Genomic DNA, 18,257 nt, shown 5'->3' with positions numbered 1-18,257 from the left:
AGAGCAGCAAGATGGATTTTTTGAGGCTACTAACCTCGGTAATTCAGAAGCCTGGTGTTAGGAATGCATTCATTCAGACTGTTGTCTTTATGATCTTTTTTGTTTTGACATACATTTTATATTCCTGTAGATACTAGGGGGAAAGCCTGTGCCTTTTCAGATACTGGGAGTAAAGAAATCTGGATTCTGGTCTTGAATCTGCCACAGATGCCCTATTTGCTTTTGAGTAACCTGATCACTTACTTGATCTGTCTCTCATCTATTTAGAGAGTATGTGTGTGTGTGGGTATTTATATATGCACTGTGTAACTGAGAGAGCAAAAAAGCTAAATCTTTGTGTTTATTTCAGAGGCCTTGGTGGATATACTGCTGACAGTTGTGGAACTCAGCCCTTCTCTCTGTGAGAGCAGTCACCTTGCAGTGTTGCTGGGTTCCTATGGGGCTACTTTGAGCACTGTAGGTAAGTGTGTGAGCCTGGGAAAGGTACTTCCTGCTAGATCTGATTTTTCATCTTCATAGAAGACTGACTTTGGGTTTCATCTTGGGTTTCAGATCAGAAAGTACTTCTACTGCTTCAGTTATATGAAAAGAATGAGCAAAGTCTCATAAATTCCAGGTAAGCTGACCACCTTCCTTGGTTCGACTGACTACATGCAAATAAGCAGTCTCACAAGTGTAATTCTTCCAAGTTCTTATTTTTAACTGAGATAAACAGTGGGCAAGGTCAAACCTAGAGATGAATGTTGCTCTTGGAAACATTTTCCCTATGTATTTCCTATCCTTAACATAATTCTCATGTGTTGCCCAAACTTTTGGATGTCTCTGGGTTGGGTGAGGGACTGTCTCATTTCAGTAGTCCCTCACTCTCCACTATAAGGATTTCTTCGCAGGTGAAGGCCACAGCTCAAGCTGCTAGCATAGGACTCCTTCCCATTCCCTCTTCTGTTGATACAGGATTCACCACTCAGCCCAGCCCTTGCCTTTTCAATGATCTTACCCCTCTATACATGGTTTTCAGCTCTGGTGCTTTGCTGGAGAGTTAGAGGGATATGCCAGCGGAGGAGGGATGTGTATCTCTTGCATTAACACATATATTGTTAGTTTTGGGGTACTAACGTTGTATCATAGAATCACTTAAGTTGGAAAAGACCTTTAAGATCATTTAGTCCAACCACAAACCAGACACTGCCAAGTTTACCACTAAACCGTATCCCACGCACTACATGTCTTTTAAATGACTCCAGGGATGGTGATCAGTGTCTTCCTTGTCTTTCACCAGTTTGGACTGTAGCTGTCCTTATAACGCAACCTTGCAATACATCTACATGCTTCATAAGAGAGAACTATGTATTTTATAAAATAATTGGTTTCTTTTTGGGCCCGTGCCCAAGCACTCCACAGTAAAGTCTGTTGCTAACAGTACTTACATACAGTGATGGTTCTGGCCTGCCTTGCTCAAATGCACTTTTCTGGTTTTGAGGTATGGGCGTAAATATTAACAGCAGTGTAAGAGCACTGTCTCAGGCAGCTGGATCAGGACTGGACATAGAGTTTAAGAACCTTCCTTAGCTTTTTCTGAGGATATAGATACCCTTGCAGCCTGTGAAAGGGGACAGGACATAAAGGTTCTTGTTAGCAGCGAACGGAAGTGGCTTCCAGAAGCCAGGGCTCTGGCACTAACCACATCTTGCATAAATCTTCACTAAAGTGGGAGGGTGTTACATGAGGAGGAGACTGATTTCAGAGGTAGTTAGGTCCCAAAACTTTTGTAGCCTTTCTAAAGGAGAAACAATTTTATACTGTGCCCTGAAGTGAATTGGTAGCCAGGCACTTGGTTACCAGCACTGAGGTGTTGAGTGAATATAGAGAACATTCAAGATAAGTACTGTACAGGCAACCCAACAGATCCCAACTTGTGTTATGAATGGGAGCCTTCAAGGGCTGGGTGTTAAGAAGTCTAACACTATGAGGCATGCTGCTGGCACTAGCCACATAGTAAACGACAATATCAACAGCCCTTTAAGCACAATGGGAAAGTAAGTGTGATCTAAGGAACAACTTAGAGGAGAAGAGTAAGGAGTTATGCTTTATTCAACTGCTGTGATTGGTTTGAAACACCAGTTGCATTTGAGACAACCTTGTCTGACCTTGTCTTGATCACTGTCTCTTCATGCAGCTGCTATTATACTTACCTGCTTTTATAGCTTAAGTTCTGACTTGGATTAAGAGAGTAGGAAATAGTTAACGAGACACCCTCAGATTGAATTTGAAAAGCTTTTGGATGGATGATAAAGGTGTTACCGAGGCAACAAGTTCTAGTTTCAAATTCCTACAGGATAGTAAGTACAAGTGAAGGGAAAAGTTAAATGCTAATTTATATCCTCTGTAATTGCTTTTTGCTCAGTACTAGCAGTCTGTTGACTAATGCCTTTACTTTTAACAATGCTTAAGAATCCTGCTGTGGGGGCCGGCTGCTGTGGAGCATCACAAGACTTGCAAGAGTCTAGGAAAGTCACTGTGGCAGCAGCCAAGCATGGAGGAGATTCTGTGTCTGCTAGATCGAGAAAAGATGATGAAGACAATTCTGTCTTTCCCTCAGCATCGCCGCCTTCTGTCATCACAGGTGCTTTGGTTCAGACTGCTGAATATTATCCTTCTTTTGAAGGAGAAAGAAATGTAAAAAAAAAAAAGCCTTTCACTTTACTAATTTCTTTCTAGCATTCATATAATACATTGCAATTTGCTTACATCAGGAGAGTAATTTAAATTCATAGGAGGGCTGGAATTAACTATTTAGGTGGACTTTTCAGATGAATGGCAATATATGAACCACATCTTGTTGGCAGGTGTGATTGTGCAGCATTGCCGTGTATGTGAGACCAGAATCTGACTCTTAAACAATTGTTAAATTTGACTGTCTGAGGATCCAATGACAATGGGCTCTTCAGTCTTTTGTACAGTTTGCTAAAATGCTTCTGTACTTGTTTATGCTGCTCAGGGGGAGTAGTTTTGGAATGCTGATAGCGAAAGCCTGATTTAAACACAAGTGCACCTTATACTGTGTTGCATCATACTTTGTAAGGTTTGGTATCTCCTGCTTCATAATGGAGTGGGGTTGGGGAAGCTTGAAACCAAGCTGCACATTGGTAGTGTTCCTTACAAATACTGGTTTGGATTTGGTTTCAGGAGATCCGAGAGTCACTGTATAGAGATGAAAGTGTCAAGAATCTTGGTGACTTCTATGATCCCTGTTTTCTACTTCAGCTGTTCAGTGAACTGACCAGACCAGGTAAAGTGAATGTTTCTCTTTGGTACTTAGTGTCATTTTACTCTGCTGTGAGAGCTGCAGGACTCTGTAGCTCTGCTAGTCTCAATCTAAGAGCTAATACTACAGAGAAATTTGTTCTTTTGGAGAGAAGAAACATCATTTAACCATCTACTACATTGTATCGTAATTTTCAGAAAGACTTAAAAGGGTGATAAGGTATAATTAGCATTAAAGTTTTAGGGTTTTTTTTAAGTACTTTTCAAAATAGTGCAATATATCTAATGAGATTTGGCTACTCAGAAATAGAGCAACATAGCAGCAGACAGGTGTTCCTGCTGAGCTGCTCATGTCCAGATGAAGAGGTCCTCCCTTGCAGCTCTTTTAAATGTGGTGGGTTAACCCTATGTAGCGGGACTGATCTGAAGATGAGGAGAGGTTTTTAAACTGGAGCTGGAAATAACTTGGAAGAGACAAAAAGTTTATGTTCTCTATCAAACAGCAGTCTGTGTACCATGAAAATCCAGCACAGTGTAATTATAAAATAGCATAAGAACAATCAGTAGAGAATATTCTCCATTGGAAGGTTGTATTTTTTTTTTTTTTTATGGTGTCACAGCAATACAGTGATCAAAAGAGGTGTGGGAGGGATGGTACCTTCTGCTGTTCTGTGCAGCACCTCACCTGTAGCTGACAGGAATGCTCTGATCTGGGGCTGCTTTGTGGCTGAGTTTTTGGGAGCAGTGATAGGACCTTTCAGCTATGCTCTCAGCAGGAGCTGGGCAGAGATAGTGCAGGTTGGAGAACGTGCCCTGCAGTGTTGAAGGAGTTCTGTGGGCATAAACCAGAAGCCACAGTAAATCTCTGCAGGGGTATTGCTTTCTGTGAGGGACGCCATGACTGAATTGCCTGGAGATCTGGCCTGTTACATGCTGTGGTTGTAGTACAGGGAAACTTCAGCCAACTCATTTTCCATCAGACAAAGATGCATGGGGCCATTGTGCGTCATGAATAGGCTTGTGCTCAGAATTGTTGGAAAGTTTGATGAAATCTACATGGTGCTTGAAAACTAGTGGCTTAGCCTCACTTTCCTTGTTTGACGTGACCCTGCTTTGCGTATGCATATCGCTGCTGTACTTCACAGGCACAGTCTATTTAGAGAGCCCTTAAAGATCAGTGGGAGACAAATATAAGAAATTTCCTAACCAGTTCTCTCCCTGTGTTGATTATGGTTAACCACTGTGTAGTTACAGCTGGATTTGGCTTTCCACAACAGTATCAGAAGCAATTGGCAGGCTGGTAACTGTCATTCAGTGAAATCATAGTTACAGTCCTTCTTTGTTCACTTATGCCTTCACAATATGGTACTTGTTTAGTGTGATCTTAGCCTAGACTTGGCTATAGTTGTGAACAGCTCTGTATAATTCTGACAGCAGTAAAGAGAGCTGTCTTTTATGCTACTGAGGAAAAAAGGTACCAGAACTATTTTGCTAATAGGAGAGATTGTAGACAATTCAGTTCATGCTAGGAGATTGTTATTGATGAAGAGCATGGACAGTGTGTTTTTAACCTGGGTGTAATAGTTGGAAAAAGCACTGGCATGCACCCATCATCATTGGCCACCACCTTAACTGATGGGAGGGATTTGGTAGCTGTTGGTCAGCCTCAGCAGCACTACAGTCAGCCAGTGAGGACAACCGCTTACTTCTGTGGGAGCTCTTGCACATCATGTTCTTGCAGAGCTCTGGAGGCAGTGGCTGTCCCAACATAGGCTGACTCTAAACCCAGAGAGGGGAAAAAATAGTTCCTTTAACTGCTCTGTGCTGAGTGTCTGTGTCTTAAGCGGGGCATTTTTAAAGGGCCCAAGTGATTCATGAGATCAAGTCCCATGGTGCTCCTAAACCGTGTCAGCTGCTCTTGGAATTCCCGATTCCTCTTTATTTATTTGCTCTTTGTACTGGCTACACAGTGCCCTGTGCACAGATGTTATATAACTGCTGGATTTATAAACACAGACTTATTGCACAGTATTTAATGCTTACTGAGTAAAAAGTAAGTCTGGAGTTGGGCAGATAGCAAGTTCTGTCTAACTTTAGCTCTGATAACCATCTTGTGGAAAGCTTTTCCATCATGGTTCTCAAGGTGCTTTAAACAAACTGTATGTCAGACATAGAATTCACTTTTTTTTTTATTTAGTAGCTTGTTATTTTATGTTCATTGTTGAACACACGCTGCAAGGTCAGCTGAATGGAAAATATTTCCACTGCATGTTTGCAGTGAAAGAAAGTTTTCCAAATAAATCTTTCCGTGACCAGCGTGAACTTTACTGCTGAAGTGAGGACCTTGGATTTCACTCTGTGGTACCACCCCATAAAATTATCCAGTTTGTCTGTCTAGTAGGTGCATGTTAGTACTGTCAAGAGGTGCAGTCTGAAGGAGAGCCAAGTGGTGGCTTTCAGTGAAGGGGCATACAACACATAATTTGATCCTCTACTGAAGAGGGGTTGTTGTATAGGCCAGGGCTGCATGAGATGTCCTTAAGTGATGGAGAATCCTATGCAGACACATGAGTTTTCTTTGCATGTTCACTTGGGATTCTATGGGAAGTGTCTGTTTCCCAGTACTTACCTTGCACCCTTGCATCTTGCATGAAGACTGGGAAGTGTGGAGTTAGTTTGCTACAGACAGAAGGTAGCAGAAGACATAGATTAGGTGTCTCTCTGGTCTCTGTTTCTGCTGCCCTCTTGTTGCTACTCCTCTCACCATTTTTACTTTGGCAGTAAGTAAGTAGCCTTGCCCAGCACCTGGAAGTAGAGGAAGGTAGAGTTCTATCTGCATGAGCCCTGGTGATATGGGAGGAGATTTGATAGCATCTAGTGATGTCAACAAACGAGGATCTTTTTGCTTACTAGGGGAATGACTGAGGTGTTTTGCATTGTGCCAGTTAAACTTGATGTGCTTTGCTGGAGTGGTGTAGGGAAGTGTATAGTAATTGGTAGTATTGAAATAACTTATAAAACCACCACTCACTGAAAAGATCTGTATTGCAGTTCAGTGATGCCTTTGCATTGGTCATGCAGCAGTGGGCTGGTTGGGAGGCAGTGCTGGGAGGTGGAGACCCTACTGTTGTCTGGCCCATAATTAGCAGGGCTGGGTATGAAACTGCCAGGCATGAAGTTGGAGTTCTGGCAGTTGAGGAAAAGATGGGAGAAACGGCGCACCTGCTTTTGCAGGGATATAAATAATCTATGATTTTACATAAATTAGTTGTATGGGGCAGTGGGGGAGGAAATCAGTGGACCAAATATAGGTACTTGTCAGTAAGACTGCAACTCTTTCTTAAATAGGAGTATTTGTTTCTCAGAAACTTCCTCTTGACCTTCAGTGTGAATTACAAGAAAATATGTGAGTATTTTTGCTAAGCTCAGACCTGCAGTACATCTGCACTTTAGCTGGTAAAATAGAACTGAGGTGCCGTTGTATTCCATTACTGGTGAATGGATAGAAATAGCGATGGAGGTAATTCTGGGCATTTTACATCAAGTCATCAGTGGGTAAAACACACAGCCCTGAAATGAGGTCTAAATCATGATTGCAAAATGCTGTAGAAGATAAAGGTTAGATTCAACAGTATGGTTTTGGGTTTTTTTTTCTGGATACTGTTCATTGCTGTATTTTGTTTGTCCAGAAGGGCATAGGGGTACAGTTTAGTACTTTGCTTGGAACATGCCTTACCCACAGAATCTCTTACATGTCCACAGTAACAACTGGTATGGCTAATAGCTTATTTATGTATTATTCTCCTGTCTGTGCTATTACAGCTCTTTAGTGCAGATAGGCTTTTCATTGGCTGTGCTGATTTTTCTTTCAGGTACAGACTTATCAAGCACCCATAAAATGTTCTGAGGTGGAGAATTTTCCCTCTTGACCTTCTTTGCACTTAACCTTCCTGAAGCAGTGAGATATGTGATTCCTTTACAGACTTTTCTCCTAACTTTGCATGGTCTGGCAGACGGAATCATCTTGTCTCATGTAAATGAGACTAGCCACATTAATTTCAGCTTAGGTAAAGAATTCCTGTTCAGAGTGATTTGCAAAATACCTTTGTTATTTAAAGGAGCCTTCACCTAGCAGGGAAGTAATAGTTTGTAGGGGTAGATCTTGAAATTGGTGTTTATGAATAGAAGTTTTTTAAGGATTACAGTGTTGTTATATACACTGTGACATGTCAGTATAATGCACTGAATGTTTCTCTTTAATTTCCCCCTCTTCCCACACAGAGTGTGTAGTGGCATGTCACAAGTTTGTTGAAGTCAATGCCCTGGGTCTAACAGTAGCTGCCCTTAGCAGCTATGATTCCAACATGAGAGCAGCTGCATATTTTGTCCTGGCTTCCTTTCGTTCTCATCTGGAAGGAGCTCGCTTTCGAGAGCAGAGTCAGGTAAGACTGAGCACAATTGATAGTTTGCCAGGTTAGAAATTTTAGGTCATGGACATTTATGGGAGAGTTGCTGCTTTACTCATCCACCTACGTGCATGTGGTGAGAAAGCTAAAAGAAGCTTTTTATCCTCTATGCCATTGTTTCTCACCTATTGCTTTGTGTTTCTTCCTTTACAATCAGTGGGCAGAAAAAGGGGGGAAAAATGTGTTCTATAAATACGTAGAAATTTTATTTGTAGGAATGGAAATCCTGATCGGATTGGTATTTGATTTATGGCCTGTGAAATATCCTAAAAGCTCATTTATGTATTCACGCTATCCCATTGTTGGGTTATGGTTCAAACTTTTCTCCCTTGGGCTCTTGTGCTGCAGTTGCTGTATCTCTTGGATGCTGTGCAAAATGGAATCAGGCAGCCAAACCTCAGATTTACCTTCTCTTTGACCCTCTACATTGCTCGTGTGGCACAGCAGATTCTAAAGCCAGGTATGGTAACCTACTGTGTGTGGTGAACACCTGGAGTGAGTCACTGGAATAATGTCCTTAACCAATACTGGAAGATGAGATAGTGTGACGCTGATAGGAGCTGTGAAGTATGCTTTCCAGTTTTCCAAAGAAAAGCTTTCAATACTTGTGTAGTCTGCCTTACTGGAGAAGTGGGAAGTGCCGTTTTGATTTGTGTACAAAACCAGTCTGATCTATCAGGGATGGTACCACTGCCTCCTCTTTGTTTTGGGGCGGAGGTGGGCAGAGGACGAGATGCGTGTGTGAGTCCTGCTCAGCAGATTGGCCCAAGTTCAGTAGGCCTTAGACACTGAATCAGCGTAAGCCATTGTTGCAAAGGTGAGCCATGGTGTTGGGGAGTAGTTCAGTTTGGAAGGGACTTTGTGAGGTTTCTAGCTAAGCCCCCAGGCCAAAGCAGGGCCAGCTATGAGGGCAGACCACTTTGCGTAGGGCTTTATCATATAAAAACTTCAGCCCACAGAAAAGAGTCCCTCTGGGCAATTTGTTCCACTGCTCATGGGCGACATATCTGGTCTGTGGGTTAAAAATTAGGAAGGGTTAGGCTTGAAATGTGGAGAGATTTGCCTCTTACTTTGCTGCAGATTTCTATTTTGCCATTGAAGTAACATTGTGTTTGCTGAAATCAGAGCCATGTTGAACGTTTATGTTCTCACCTGCTTTGTGCACATTCTGAGTGAGCTTTTCATTTTGGAGAAGAGGAGGGATGGCCCGCAGTATAATCAGCCTTAGAGCAGAAGGCCTTCTCGCTATAATTAACGTGCTGTTCTGACAACTGCCTGAAACGCTGGAAAGCACGTGTTCCGTTTATATTGCGTGGTTGTGTTTTGTGAACATTGTCCTCCTCCACAATAACCATTGTTTCTCTTCACAGAGGAGCACATGTATATAAAGATAAACAGATTCCTTCTGTCACACCAGTATTTGGACCTGAGGAAAGTACCAGGGTTTTTCCAGCTTTTCTACAGTTTTGATTTTGAGGTAATGTAAGAATCCCATTTTGGGTATCCACTCATTCTTTAGAAAATAATAGAGAAAAAGCCATAAAAATTCAATGAAATCTTATTCTTCCATAGGTAATTAACTAGAGGTGTCTTTGTTTTGTTTCATATTGGAATGAGAAGTGCTATTTCTGGGTTTCTTTGTTGTTTTCTTAATGGTAACACATAATGAACTCACAAGTTGTGCTGTGTGTGCTCTCTAAGCCCAACTAACAGAATGTTGTGCCCTAGCTAGCTTACTTTTGTATTTAAGTTTAGAATATTGATATTGAGTTCAATGGAGGTGTTCTAGAAACAGCAGCTTTTAAAGTTCCATTATCAGTGCATATTTGGCTGCAAGAGTAACTGTTCCTGATGGATATTATTGATTAAATTTGATAGCGATGAAAACTGAGCAGTCCAGAAGTAGCTGTTATGCACTGTGCTGGCACTCCTAGGGAGCGAGGGGTTTTGCACTTCTGTGAGCAGGCATTATTTTGAAATGTCTGATGGTATTTTTTTTTTATGGATTCTAGTACAAAACAGAACGTGAGTGGATTCTCAGATTTCTTGGAGAAGGGCTGCGTGATAAACATTGCTATGAGCTTTATGACTACCAGAGGATTTTCCAGGTCGTTCTTTCCTTCTTCAACAGCCCTTTGTGTGATGAGGGCTCCCAGGTACGAATTAAAAAACAAACCAAAACAACAAACCTCTAACAAACAAAACCCCACAAACAAGCCATGAACCCCCATAAAATCACAAACACTTGCATGGCTTGCAGCTCTTAAACAAATACAAAGCAGAAAGGAGCAGCTGACTCCGCACTTGCTCTCTTGAAAATGTTTTTCCTGTTGATTTTGTGAATGTGTGAAAGGGGAAATAACTGCTTATTTCTAGAACAGAGTCACACCCTTGTCCCCTGAAATTGGATCATGTCCCTGCTGTTGTGGAACCTCACTCAGTTTCCTCAGCTGGCTGTAGTTGTATTTCTACTGCTTCTTGAAAGATATTGCAGATACTTCAGGTTTGCTTATATGGTCAGGGCCTTTGCTTTTTTTAGGTGGTTTTGTTCTCTAACCAGCACTTTAATTGTACAGTGCTTTAACATGTGAGGAAACTCGCATGCCAGAAGCTCTCATTTTCATAAGCATCCACTCCAAGAAATCCAGTCTGTTAACATTATCTAGGTATCAAAATCTTGGACAAAAAAAAGAAAATTGTCTTGCTACCTTAAGGCCTCTTTTTTGAGAGTAGCACCTGTGTGCATGCAGCATTGAACAGAGAATGTGTTTTCTTCCCATGTGATGTTTGGTAGTACATTTTAAGTTGATCAGATACCGGAGAGATTGCTAATTTTAACCTTCTGAAAGATTGATAATAGTTATATCTTGACTATATTCTAATTCTGTAAAAGAAAAATCATGTTTTCTGTTTCAGAGTCGTATTCTGGAGATATTACAAAATGCTGCCTATGTCACAAGAGCTGCGTATGAGCTCATACAAGATCACAGCCTCCTAACCTGGATAGTGCACATCTTAGAAAAAAGGTAATTAGGGAAATATAGTGAAATGGGCATAATTTTACTATCCAGTAAGAATAATAATGCAGCTGAGTATGAAAACAAGGGTGACAGATACAGACATGGCCTGTCAGCGATTGTGACATTCGGCACCTAGGACCATACTGGCAGAACTTGCTGAACTCTTAAGTGTTCCCCTGTATTTCTAAAAACAAAATCAAGATGCTTTCACATTGTAGTAGGAGGACTTCCTGTTTTTGATAGTGCTTCCTTGAAAAACCTAGAAAACAAAATGGCGTCTTGTTTTAGTGTATGTGACTCTTTAATTTCAGATACCCACAATTCACATCCTTTCATAGGACCTCTTACACAGTAACTAACACAGTAATGAATTTGAGCTGTCTGTAACGTTTCTCCTCCCACTCCTTCCTCTTCCCCTTGCTTCTCCCTCACATATATGCAGACATGTGGGCACAGACACATACGTGTGTGCACACATAATCTCTTTTGCATACATTGAACCCTGGCAGGTTCAAGCAAGGTTTCAGGATCATCTGCAGTGTGATTTGTCTGGACAGGTTCCCAGTGTTTCTCCCCTGTTGTACACCTACTCTCTTTGGTACAGTTTGGTACATTTGGAAGTGAAAAAGCCTGGATTTGGCTTCTGGCACCCAATACTTATTTTGTGATTGTATTTTTGAGAAGTAGTATTGCATCTTCTGTATGAAATGAGATTTCTCCCTCCCCCCTTAGAAGCCATATTTACTTTGTTTTTTACTCTGATACTGTGCTGTAAGCAATCCTGTTATTACTTAAACTCTTAGGAACATAAGGAACCATGCTGTCTTGAACAGTAACTGCTCTAGAGAAAGATGTCAGTGGTTGCAATGTAATGGAATACTTGGCAGAGCTGTATAATGAAAGATGCAAGTCAGAAATCACCATTCTCATGCCAGGGCTGTGATACTACTGTGTTTCCCCAGCTGCAGCAAGGCAAGAAGAGAACAATAACCAGGGCCTCCATGTGGCTAGGGCTTCAAAGGGTTGCCATGTTCTCATGCCCTGATGGAGTCCTAGCTGACAGGCACCTATTGCCACTCATGGCTCCAAAAGTGCACTGGAATATGATCCTCTGTAGGTGATGGACTGGTTCCTGGTTAGGATTGGCCTTGCAAATGGGTGATTGCTTCCTATTCTTTGTTTTTCAGGTTTCTGGAAAACAAGATATTAAATAAAATTATTTCCTTACTCCACACTCTATGGCTAACAAATTTAGGAGGCAAGAGAGAAATGAAGAATCAATCCCAGGAGAACAGGAAGTTTCTTCCCATTCAGCTTGTAAATGAATTTCTGTATGTTTTGATCACATTAATCAAACACATTCGGTAAGATCTTTTGGGTTTGAGGGGGTTTGGGGGTTTTTGTTTTGATGGGGGTTTTTATTATTTATTTGTTTTGTTTTTTTATTACTGAACAATTTGCATCTTATCCTCTACCCAGTGTGAAATTTACTAAGGCCAGGGGAATTTCTTGGTCACTGGTAGTGTAATGCTTTTTATTCCCCTTCAGTTTGAATCTTGAGTGAATTTTGATGGGATTTCTTTGACAGGAAGGTTTAACTGTTTAAATATGTGGGGAATAACAGCTGATGCAGTTACTGTCAAGTTCTGCATCCTTAGTTACTGGCCATTTTTTAAGCTGCTGTGTTTCACATTTTTCCTGCTGGATTAGAGCCCGCAGTTAGCAATGCTATTTGCTACAAGGCTCTTTCGTACTCTGAAGTTTCAGACTTTCTGTGTCTGTAGCACATGTGCAAATTATAGAAGGAGAAACCGTGTCAAGTTCTAGACCAGAGTGCTGAGAAAGGGTCAGTCTCTTCTCTCCAGATCTAGAGCAAGTTACCTGTCTAAGCACAGCAGCTGCAGCAGGAATAGCAGAAAGTAGATGGGTACCCAGTTCTGTTTGGGTTCATAACAGCACCTGCAGCTCTTCATGCAAAGTATTGCCACAGTCTGGAGAAACTATTTTTATTTCTCCAAATTTTTGAAAACTCGTGCAAAATAAAGAAGTGCAGGTAAAGCTCCAGATCTCTGCCTTTTCCTTGCGTGCCATCTGCCTTTGTTATTTACAGGCAGGAGGGCAAAGACTGTGTTTTATGGTTTGTTCTGCCAAACACTAATGGAGCAAAGCACTAGGGGTTCAGTGAGAATGAAACTACTACTGGCATCCTGAGAAACAGAGGTATATGTGCGGAGAACTGCAGGAGAAAACTGTAGGAAGAAACTGTAAGGAGAAAACCCCTGAATTTTGTTTTGTGTATTTTGTGTACATCGTGTTTTGTTCTGTATTATGGATTAGCATGCAGAAAAATACATGTCACTTTTGTTTTCTTTCCCTAGGACTAATTTGGATGTAGCCAAACTGATTCAGTTTTTCAGTACACTCAGTTCTGTGCTGGAATATCGTGCTATAGTTGTTGAGGCCTTCAAAGAAATGAGCCGGTTCACTGTGAATGACAGCGTTCTCTCAAACAAAGAGATCCTGCTGCTGCTGCATAAGTGGAGTGTCATCAAAAAAGACCTGCAACTGCAAGAGGATGTGCAGACTCTTGCTCAGAAATACCAAATCAAAGAGTTGCTTAGTAAGTACTAAAATATTTCATGAAGTTAAGAATGTTGAGGCTGTTACGAGCGAACCAGGCAAGTGACGGAAACTGTAGGAAGTTGAGTTAGTTTCTTTTGTTGGACAGTCTGATATAGTTTGGGGGAGGAGGAACAGAAACGGAAAGTCAATTTTTCAGGTCTTTGTTGCAGTGATTTCTAACTTTAACTCAATCCTGGAAACTTTGGAGAAACACAGTTTTAAAAAAGGAAGGAGTTTTAAAACAAAGCTTAGCTGCAAATCTAGTGTCAGGCTTTGAAAATTTGTATTCTTAAATGAAATCTTAAAAACCCTCCAGTGCCCGGAGACTTTGTGCTCAAAGATTTGAATCATTCTCAGCGTGGATGAGGGACCTGAAAGTGAAATATGGGTAAAAACTATCAGTAAAGCAAGCAAATACTAAATTTTCTTACTGCCATTAGAGTTGGAAGAAAGCAAAACCACATCTGGACTTGTATGACTTCTCCCGTTCTGTCTGTTAATAAAATGTACAAGGATCTTTGTAGTGAGAGGTGTTAAACAACGCTGGTTTCCTGCAAATACAACAACTGCTCATGGTGCACCTGGAAACTTCTCCATCTTATTTTTACTGTTCTGTATCAGTTGAACTAATTATTAAGGTATTGCTGTATTTAAGGGATGCTACCAAAGTTTTAGTTTCTCTAAACTAAACTTCAGTGTCTTTCTGAGGATTTTTCAGAGAATTATTACAGTGACATCTGTAACTCACTGATTTATTTGTTTATTTTTAATCTGTTGCTCCAAGCCTCAGGAGCTTATAAAGCAGTTACAAAAAGTGGACCCTTATCTGAAGTCTTGTTTCTGAGGTAACGTTTCAGGACTTGTCCCCATCCCGCACAGCCCCCAGGAAGGATGCTGAAATGCATGTAGTTGGCATTTCTGGTGATTTTCTCACTGATTCTAGAAAGCAGATAGCCATATGCTGGTCGATGAGAAAATGAACATGAGCCGGCTTCTTGTGCGCTCGCAGCCTGGAAAGCCAACCGTATCCTGGGCTGCATCAAAAGGAGCTTGACCAGCAGGTTGAAGGAGGCGATCCTGCCCCTCTGCTCTGCTCTTGTGAGACCTCACCTGGAGTATTGTGTGCAGTTCTGGTGTCCTCAACATAAAAAGGACATGGAACTCCTGGAACAAGTCCAGAGGAGGGCCACGAGGATGATCAGGGACTGGAGCACCTCCCGTATGAAGACAGGCTGAGAAAGTTGGGGCTGTTCAGCCTGGAGAAGAGAAGGCTGCATGGAGACCTCATAGCAGCCTTCCAGTACCTGAAGGGGGCCTATAGGGATGCTGGGGAGGGTCTCTTCGTCAGGGACTGTAGTGACAGGACAAGGGGTAACGGGTTAAAACTTAAACAGGGGAAGTTTAGATTGGATATAAGGAGGAAATTCTTTCTTGTTAGGGTGGTGAGACACTGGAATCAGTTGCCCAGGGAGGTTGTGAGTGCTTCATCCCTGGCAGTGTTCAAGGCCAGGTTGGATGAAACCTTGGGTGGGATGGTTTAGTGTGAGGTGTCCCTGCCCATGGCAGGGGGGTTGGAACTAGATGAACTTGAGGTCCTTTCCAACCCTAACTATTCTATGATTCTATAAAACACTCTGTGTGGTACGGTGATGGCAAAGGGCTGTTACTGTTTGGAAGCTTCGCTGCTCCCAATGGCACGGGCAGCGTCTAACAGAGGACATCCCCTCATCACAGAGTTTGGCTTCCTGTCTCTTTCCTTAGAGTGAAAAATTCACCTGCCTTGGCTGACAGCACATCTCCAGACAGACACTCATACAGGACATGGCTGTGCTGGAGGAAGGCAGGCTTCGCTGCTTTAGCCTGTGCCACTCTACAGCAGCAGCGTGGCTGTGTTGATACCTTCCACAGGCAGGCATGTGCTATGCCTGTGCTACCCCACAGGATAGCAGCTTGAGCATTTCCCATGAGGTGGTGCGAATCATAGAATCAGTTAGGTTGGAAAAGACCTTTAAGATCATGTAGCCTTTCTGGCAAAACTGTGTCTTGTGGACCTCTGAAATACTGCCATGATTTTCCTGGGCTGTGGGCCCAGGGCCTGGGTGGCATTATTGCTCACCTCGAAGTTAGACAATCCAGTTCAGACAACTGTTTCAGCCTGTGAGTCACTGGGAGCTGCCTGTAGCCCATTTGCTCTGAATTGCACAGGATCAATTAGGCTGCTAAATGAGGCTAGTGCTAACTCTTCTAGCAACTGAATCAACACATAATACTGTCTGTCTTGCATAATTTTGTACCAAGAAAATTCTGTGAAGTATCTGATGTTTGTTTCGGTGGTGGTTTTCTTCTTACAGAAAATATTAAAGAAAAGAACAAATCTCAAGCCTCATCCCGTGCATATCATCACATTCGGAAAAAGAATGAGATAGAAAGAGAAGACGACACTGCTGCAGACCTGAAAGCCTCTGAGCTGGAGAAATGCAGAGATCACCTGAATTCTATACTTGCCCATTGGGAACCTGTTTTCTCAGCGCCACCTATCAAGCATCAAGGCGAGCCTCTCAAATCTGCTGAGCTTGCAGATGAAGCAGTCGATCTTACCTGTGCATCCACTTATGTAGTAACTAAATGGCTGCTGAAGTCCATGGTTGAGCAAAGCCTCAATATGCAAAATGTGTCATTAATTCTGCGCTGGCTACAGAATTGCATCTTGCCACATCCAGATGCAGTGCAGGAGATGCTCAGGGATGAGATGCTGAGAAACAACATCTTCAAGTTTTATACCCAGGTCTGTGGGGCCAGCAGTGGGACAGCTGGACACTTTAAAGAGCTCTGTTTGTTCAGTTCAATCATGCTTCACCTAATGGATGCTCAGGGCCTGATCAACAACAGCTATCATGAACTCGTGAAAATGTTGTGCTTGTCAGCAGAGATGGAAGAGGATGTGAACAAGAAAGGTAACTCGTCTTTTCCTTTTCACTCATGTAACAAGGCAGTAATCACAGAATTATATAAGGGGTTGGGTTGGAAGGGACCTTAAAACTCATCCAGTTCCTTCCCCCTGCCTTCCACTAGACCAGGTTGCTCAAAGCACCATCCAGCCTGGCCTTGAACACTGCCAGGGATGGGGCAGCCATAAGTAAGTAGTTCCATGTCTTTTTTTTTAATTCATCAGAGCAGTTTGAAGTTTGCCCATGTCCATTGGTGCTCATAGCTTCAGAAAGTAAAAACTATGCCTTTGATGGGATGGGCGCAGGGATTGATAGCACAGAATAGGGTCACACTGTAGGGGCTTCTACAGTTGCACTCTTTCAAAGAAACCTTCCTTTCTAGGACTAAAATGGAGTTCAGTGAGGTATAAAAAATGTAATTGCAAGGGGAAAAAAGTCTGTAACAAACGAGTCTGTGCAACAAATGAATCCATGTGCTGTTCAATATTATCATTTGACAGCAAAAGCCACAGGTCAGTATTCAAACTCTTTTATTTAAAGAGGTCAGAAGGTTGTGCTAAAAAGAAATAAATACCTGTTTTCTTCCCTTAGTGTGAGGAGGAATCATTGGCTTTGCATGGGCAAACACCCCACAGATTTTACATCTAGGGAAAAGAGTGAGGAAACTGTTTTAAAGCATAGGTCTGGAGGTAAAATGGTTTGGGTTTGTATTGCACTTGGAAATGAGAAGAATGTCTGTGCTGATTTTTCTCTAATTTTTCTTCCACAGCTGTTAGTGTGTTCCTGACTTCTGTGTACATTGGGGACATGTGGCTTGGAGCACAGGAGCCAGATATGTTAATAACCCATGTCAAACTGATCTGCAGTAGTACAGATGATAAATTAAATGATGATGACTTGGAAACTCATAAACAGGGAGAAGAAACTATTATGGCTCTTTGCAGAACCCTTTACATGGCTACAATGGGGCATTAATTCAGTGAAGTGACACTGAATCTTGAATGTTATACACTCTGTCATCATTGCTGTGAGCCGGGAAACCCTGCTGAACTGTTCTCCGTACAAATCTAACTTGTCATAAAGATCAATATTTTATTACTGTGTGCAAACTCAGAGGGGGAAAATTGTATTCATCATCTGTCAGTGGAACATTCAGCTGTAATTTTCCTTTTCTTGAACAGTATGGGACACTGAATGTTATTTATATTATTTTTATTACAGGCATTTTTAACTTTATGAAGAACCAAAAAAGATTGCTTAGTGCATTGCCTCTGGACTGTATTTCAGTGCCCATGTAGTCAAAATCCGTCCTTTCTCCAGTATAATATGGGGAAAAAAGACTGCAGAGCTTCACTGCAGTGTGGTATAACGGCAAAGAATGAGTTGTCAGAGGCTTAGGCAGGATGATTCACTGTTCTTGAAGAACCTGGTTTCTTTCAGGAGATATATATATATATATATTTACATATATATATATATATATATATATAAAAGCCGGTATGAATAGAAGACTGACGCCTGGAAGCATGATGGTCTGGGATTCTCCTTGTTTTTTAAATTAAATGGCTTTTGAAAGTATTTCTGTTGGAGCTGGTTGCTTTTATTCTCCTGTGCTTTGTTTTTTATTAGAAAAAGTCCTGATCATAGAGTCACAGAATCATAGAATCAGCGAGGTTGGAAAAGACCTTTAAGATCAAGTCCAAGCACTGATGGGACTTGCAGTAAAGGCCCATCTTCTCTCCACTCTGAAAAGAGAGAACTAAAACCCAGATGACTTGCTGCTTATTGATTCTCTGTGAAATCTGATGGAGATTTCCTTAATGGAGCCTGGAGGGCAGTTTAACATCCCATTCCAGAGATGCAGACATGCAGAGCCTGAGCTCGAGCCTTTGAAATGTAAAACCAGAATTTATTAAATTGACTCATGAATGTGTTGT

At 41.8% G+C, this 18,257-nt stretch overlaps 1 protein-coding gene across 1 annotated transcript in view; it reads left to right on the top strand.

The window, feature by feature from the left end:
* The window catches only part of URB1 (URB1 ribosome biogenesis homolog), a 53,426-nt gene extending 35,528 nt beyond the window's left edge, over nt 1-17,898 (top strand). Inside the window, exons 27-41 of the mRNA XM_065676805.1 lie at nt 350-460; nt 553-616; nt 2,452-2,623; nt 3,187-3,289; nt 7,546-7,706; nt 8,079-8,190; nt 9,101-9,207; nt 9,743-9,886; nt 10,647-10,756; nt 11,938-12,114; nt 13,129-13,370; nt 15,724-16,326; nt 16,703-16,832; nt 16,912-17,009; nt 17,090-17,898. Coding sequence (XP_065532877.1) covers nt 350-460; nt 553-616; nt 2,452-2,623; nt 3,187-3,289; nt 7,546-7,706; nt 8,079-8,190; nt 9,101-9,207; nt 9,743-9,886; nt 10,647-10,756; nt 11,938-12,114; nt 13,129-13,370; nt 15,724-16,326; nt 16,703-16,832; nt 16,912-17,009; nt 17,090-17,295 — 2,540 coding nt within the window. The 3' untranslated portion in view covers nt 17,296-17,898. The remainder of the gene's footprint in view (nt 1-349; nt 461-552; nt 617-2,451; nt 2,624-3,186; nt 3,290-7,545; nt 7,707-8,078; nt 8,191-9,100; nt 9,208-9,742; nt 9,887-10,646; nt 10,757-11,937; nt 12,115-13,128; nt 13,371-15,723; nt 16,327-16,702; nt 16,833-16,911; nt 17,010-17,089) is intronic.
* The last annotated feature ends 359 nt before the right edge of the window (nt 17,899-18,257 follow it).

This window comes from Lathamus discolor, chromosome 4 (assembly GCF_037157495.1).
Source record: "Lathamus discolor isolate bLatDis1 chromosome 4, bLatDis1.hap1, whole genome shotgun sequence".
Lineage (NCBI taxonomy): Eukaryota > Metazoa > Chordata > Aves > Psittaciformes > Psittacidae > Lathamus > Lathamus discolor.
This window is presented reverse-complemented; position numbering and strand designations above follow the sequence as displayed.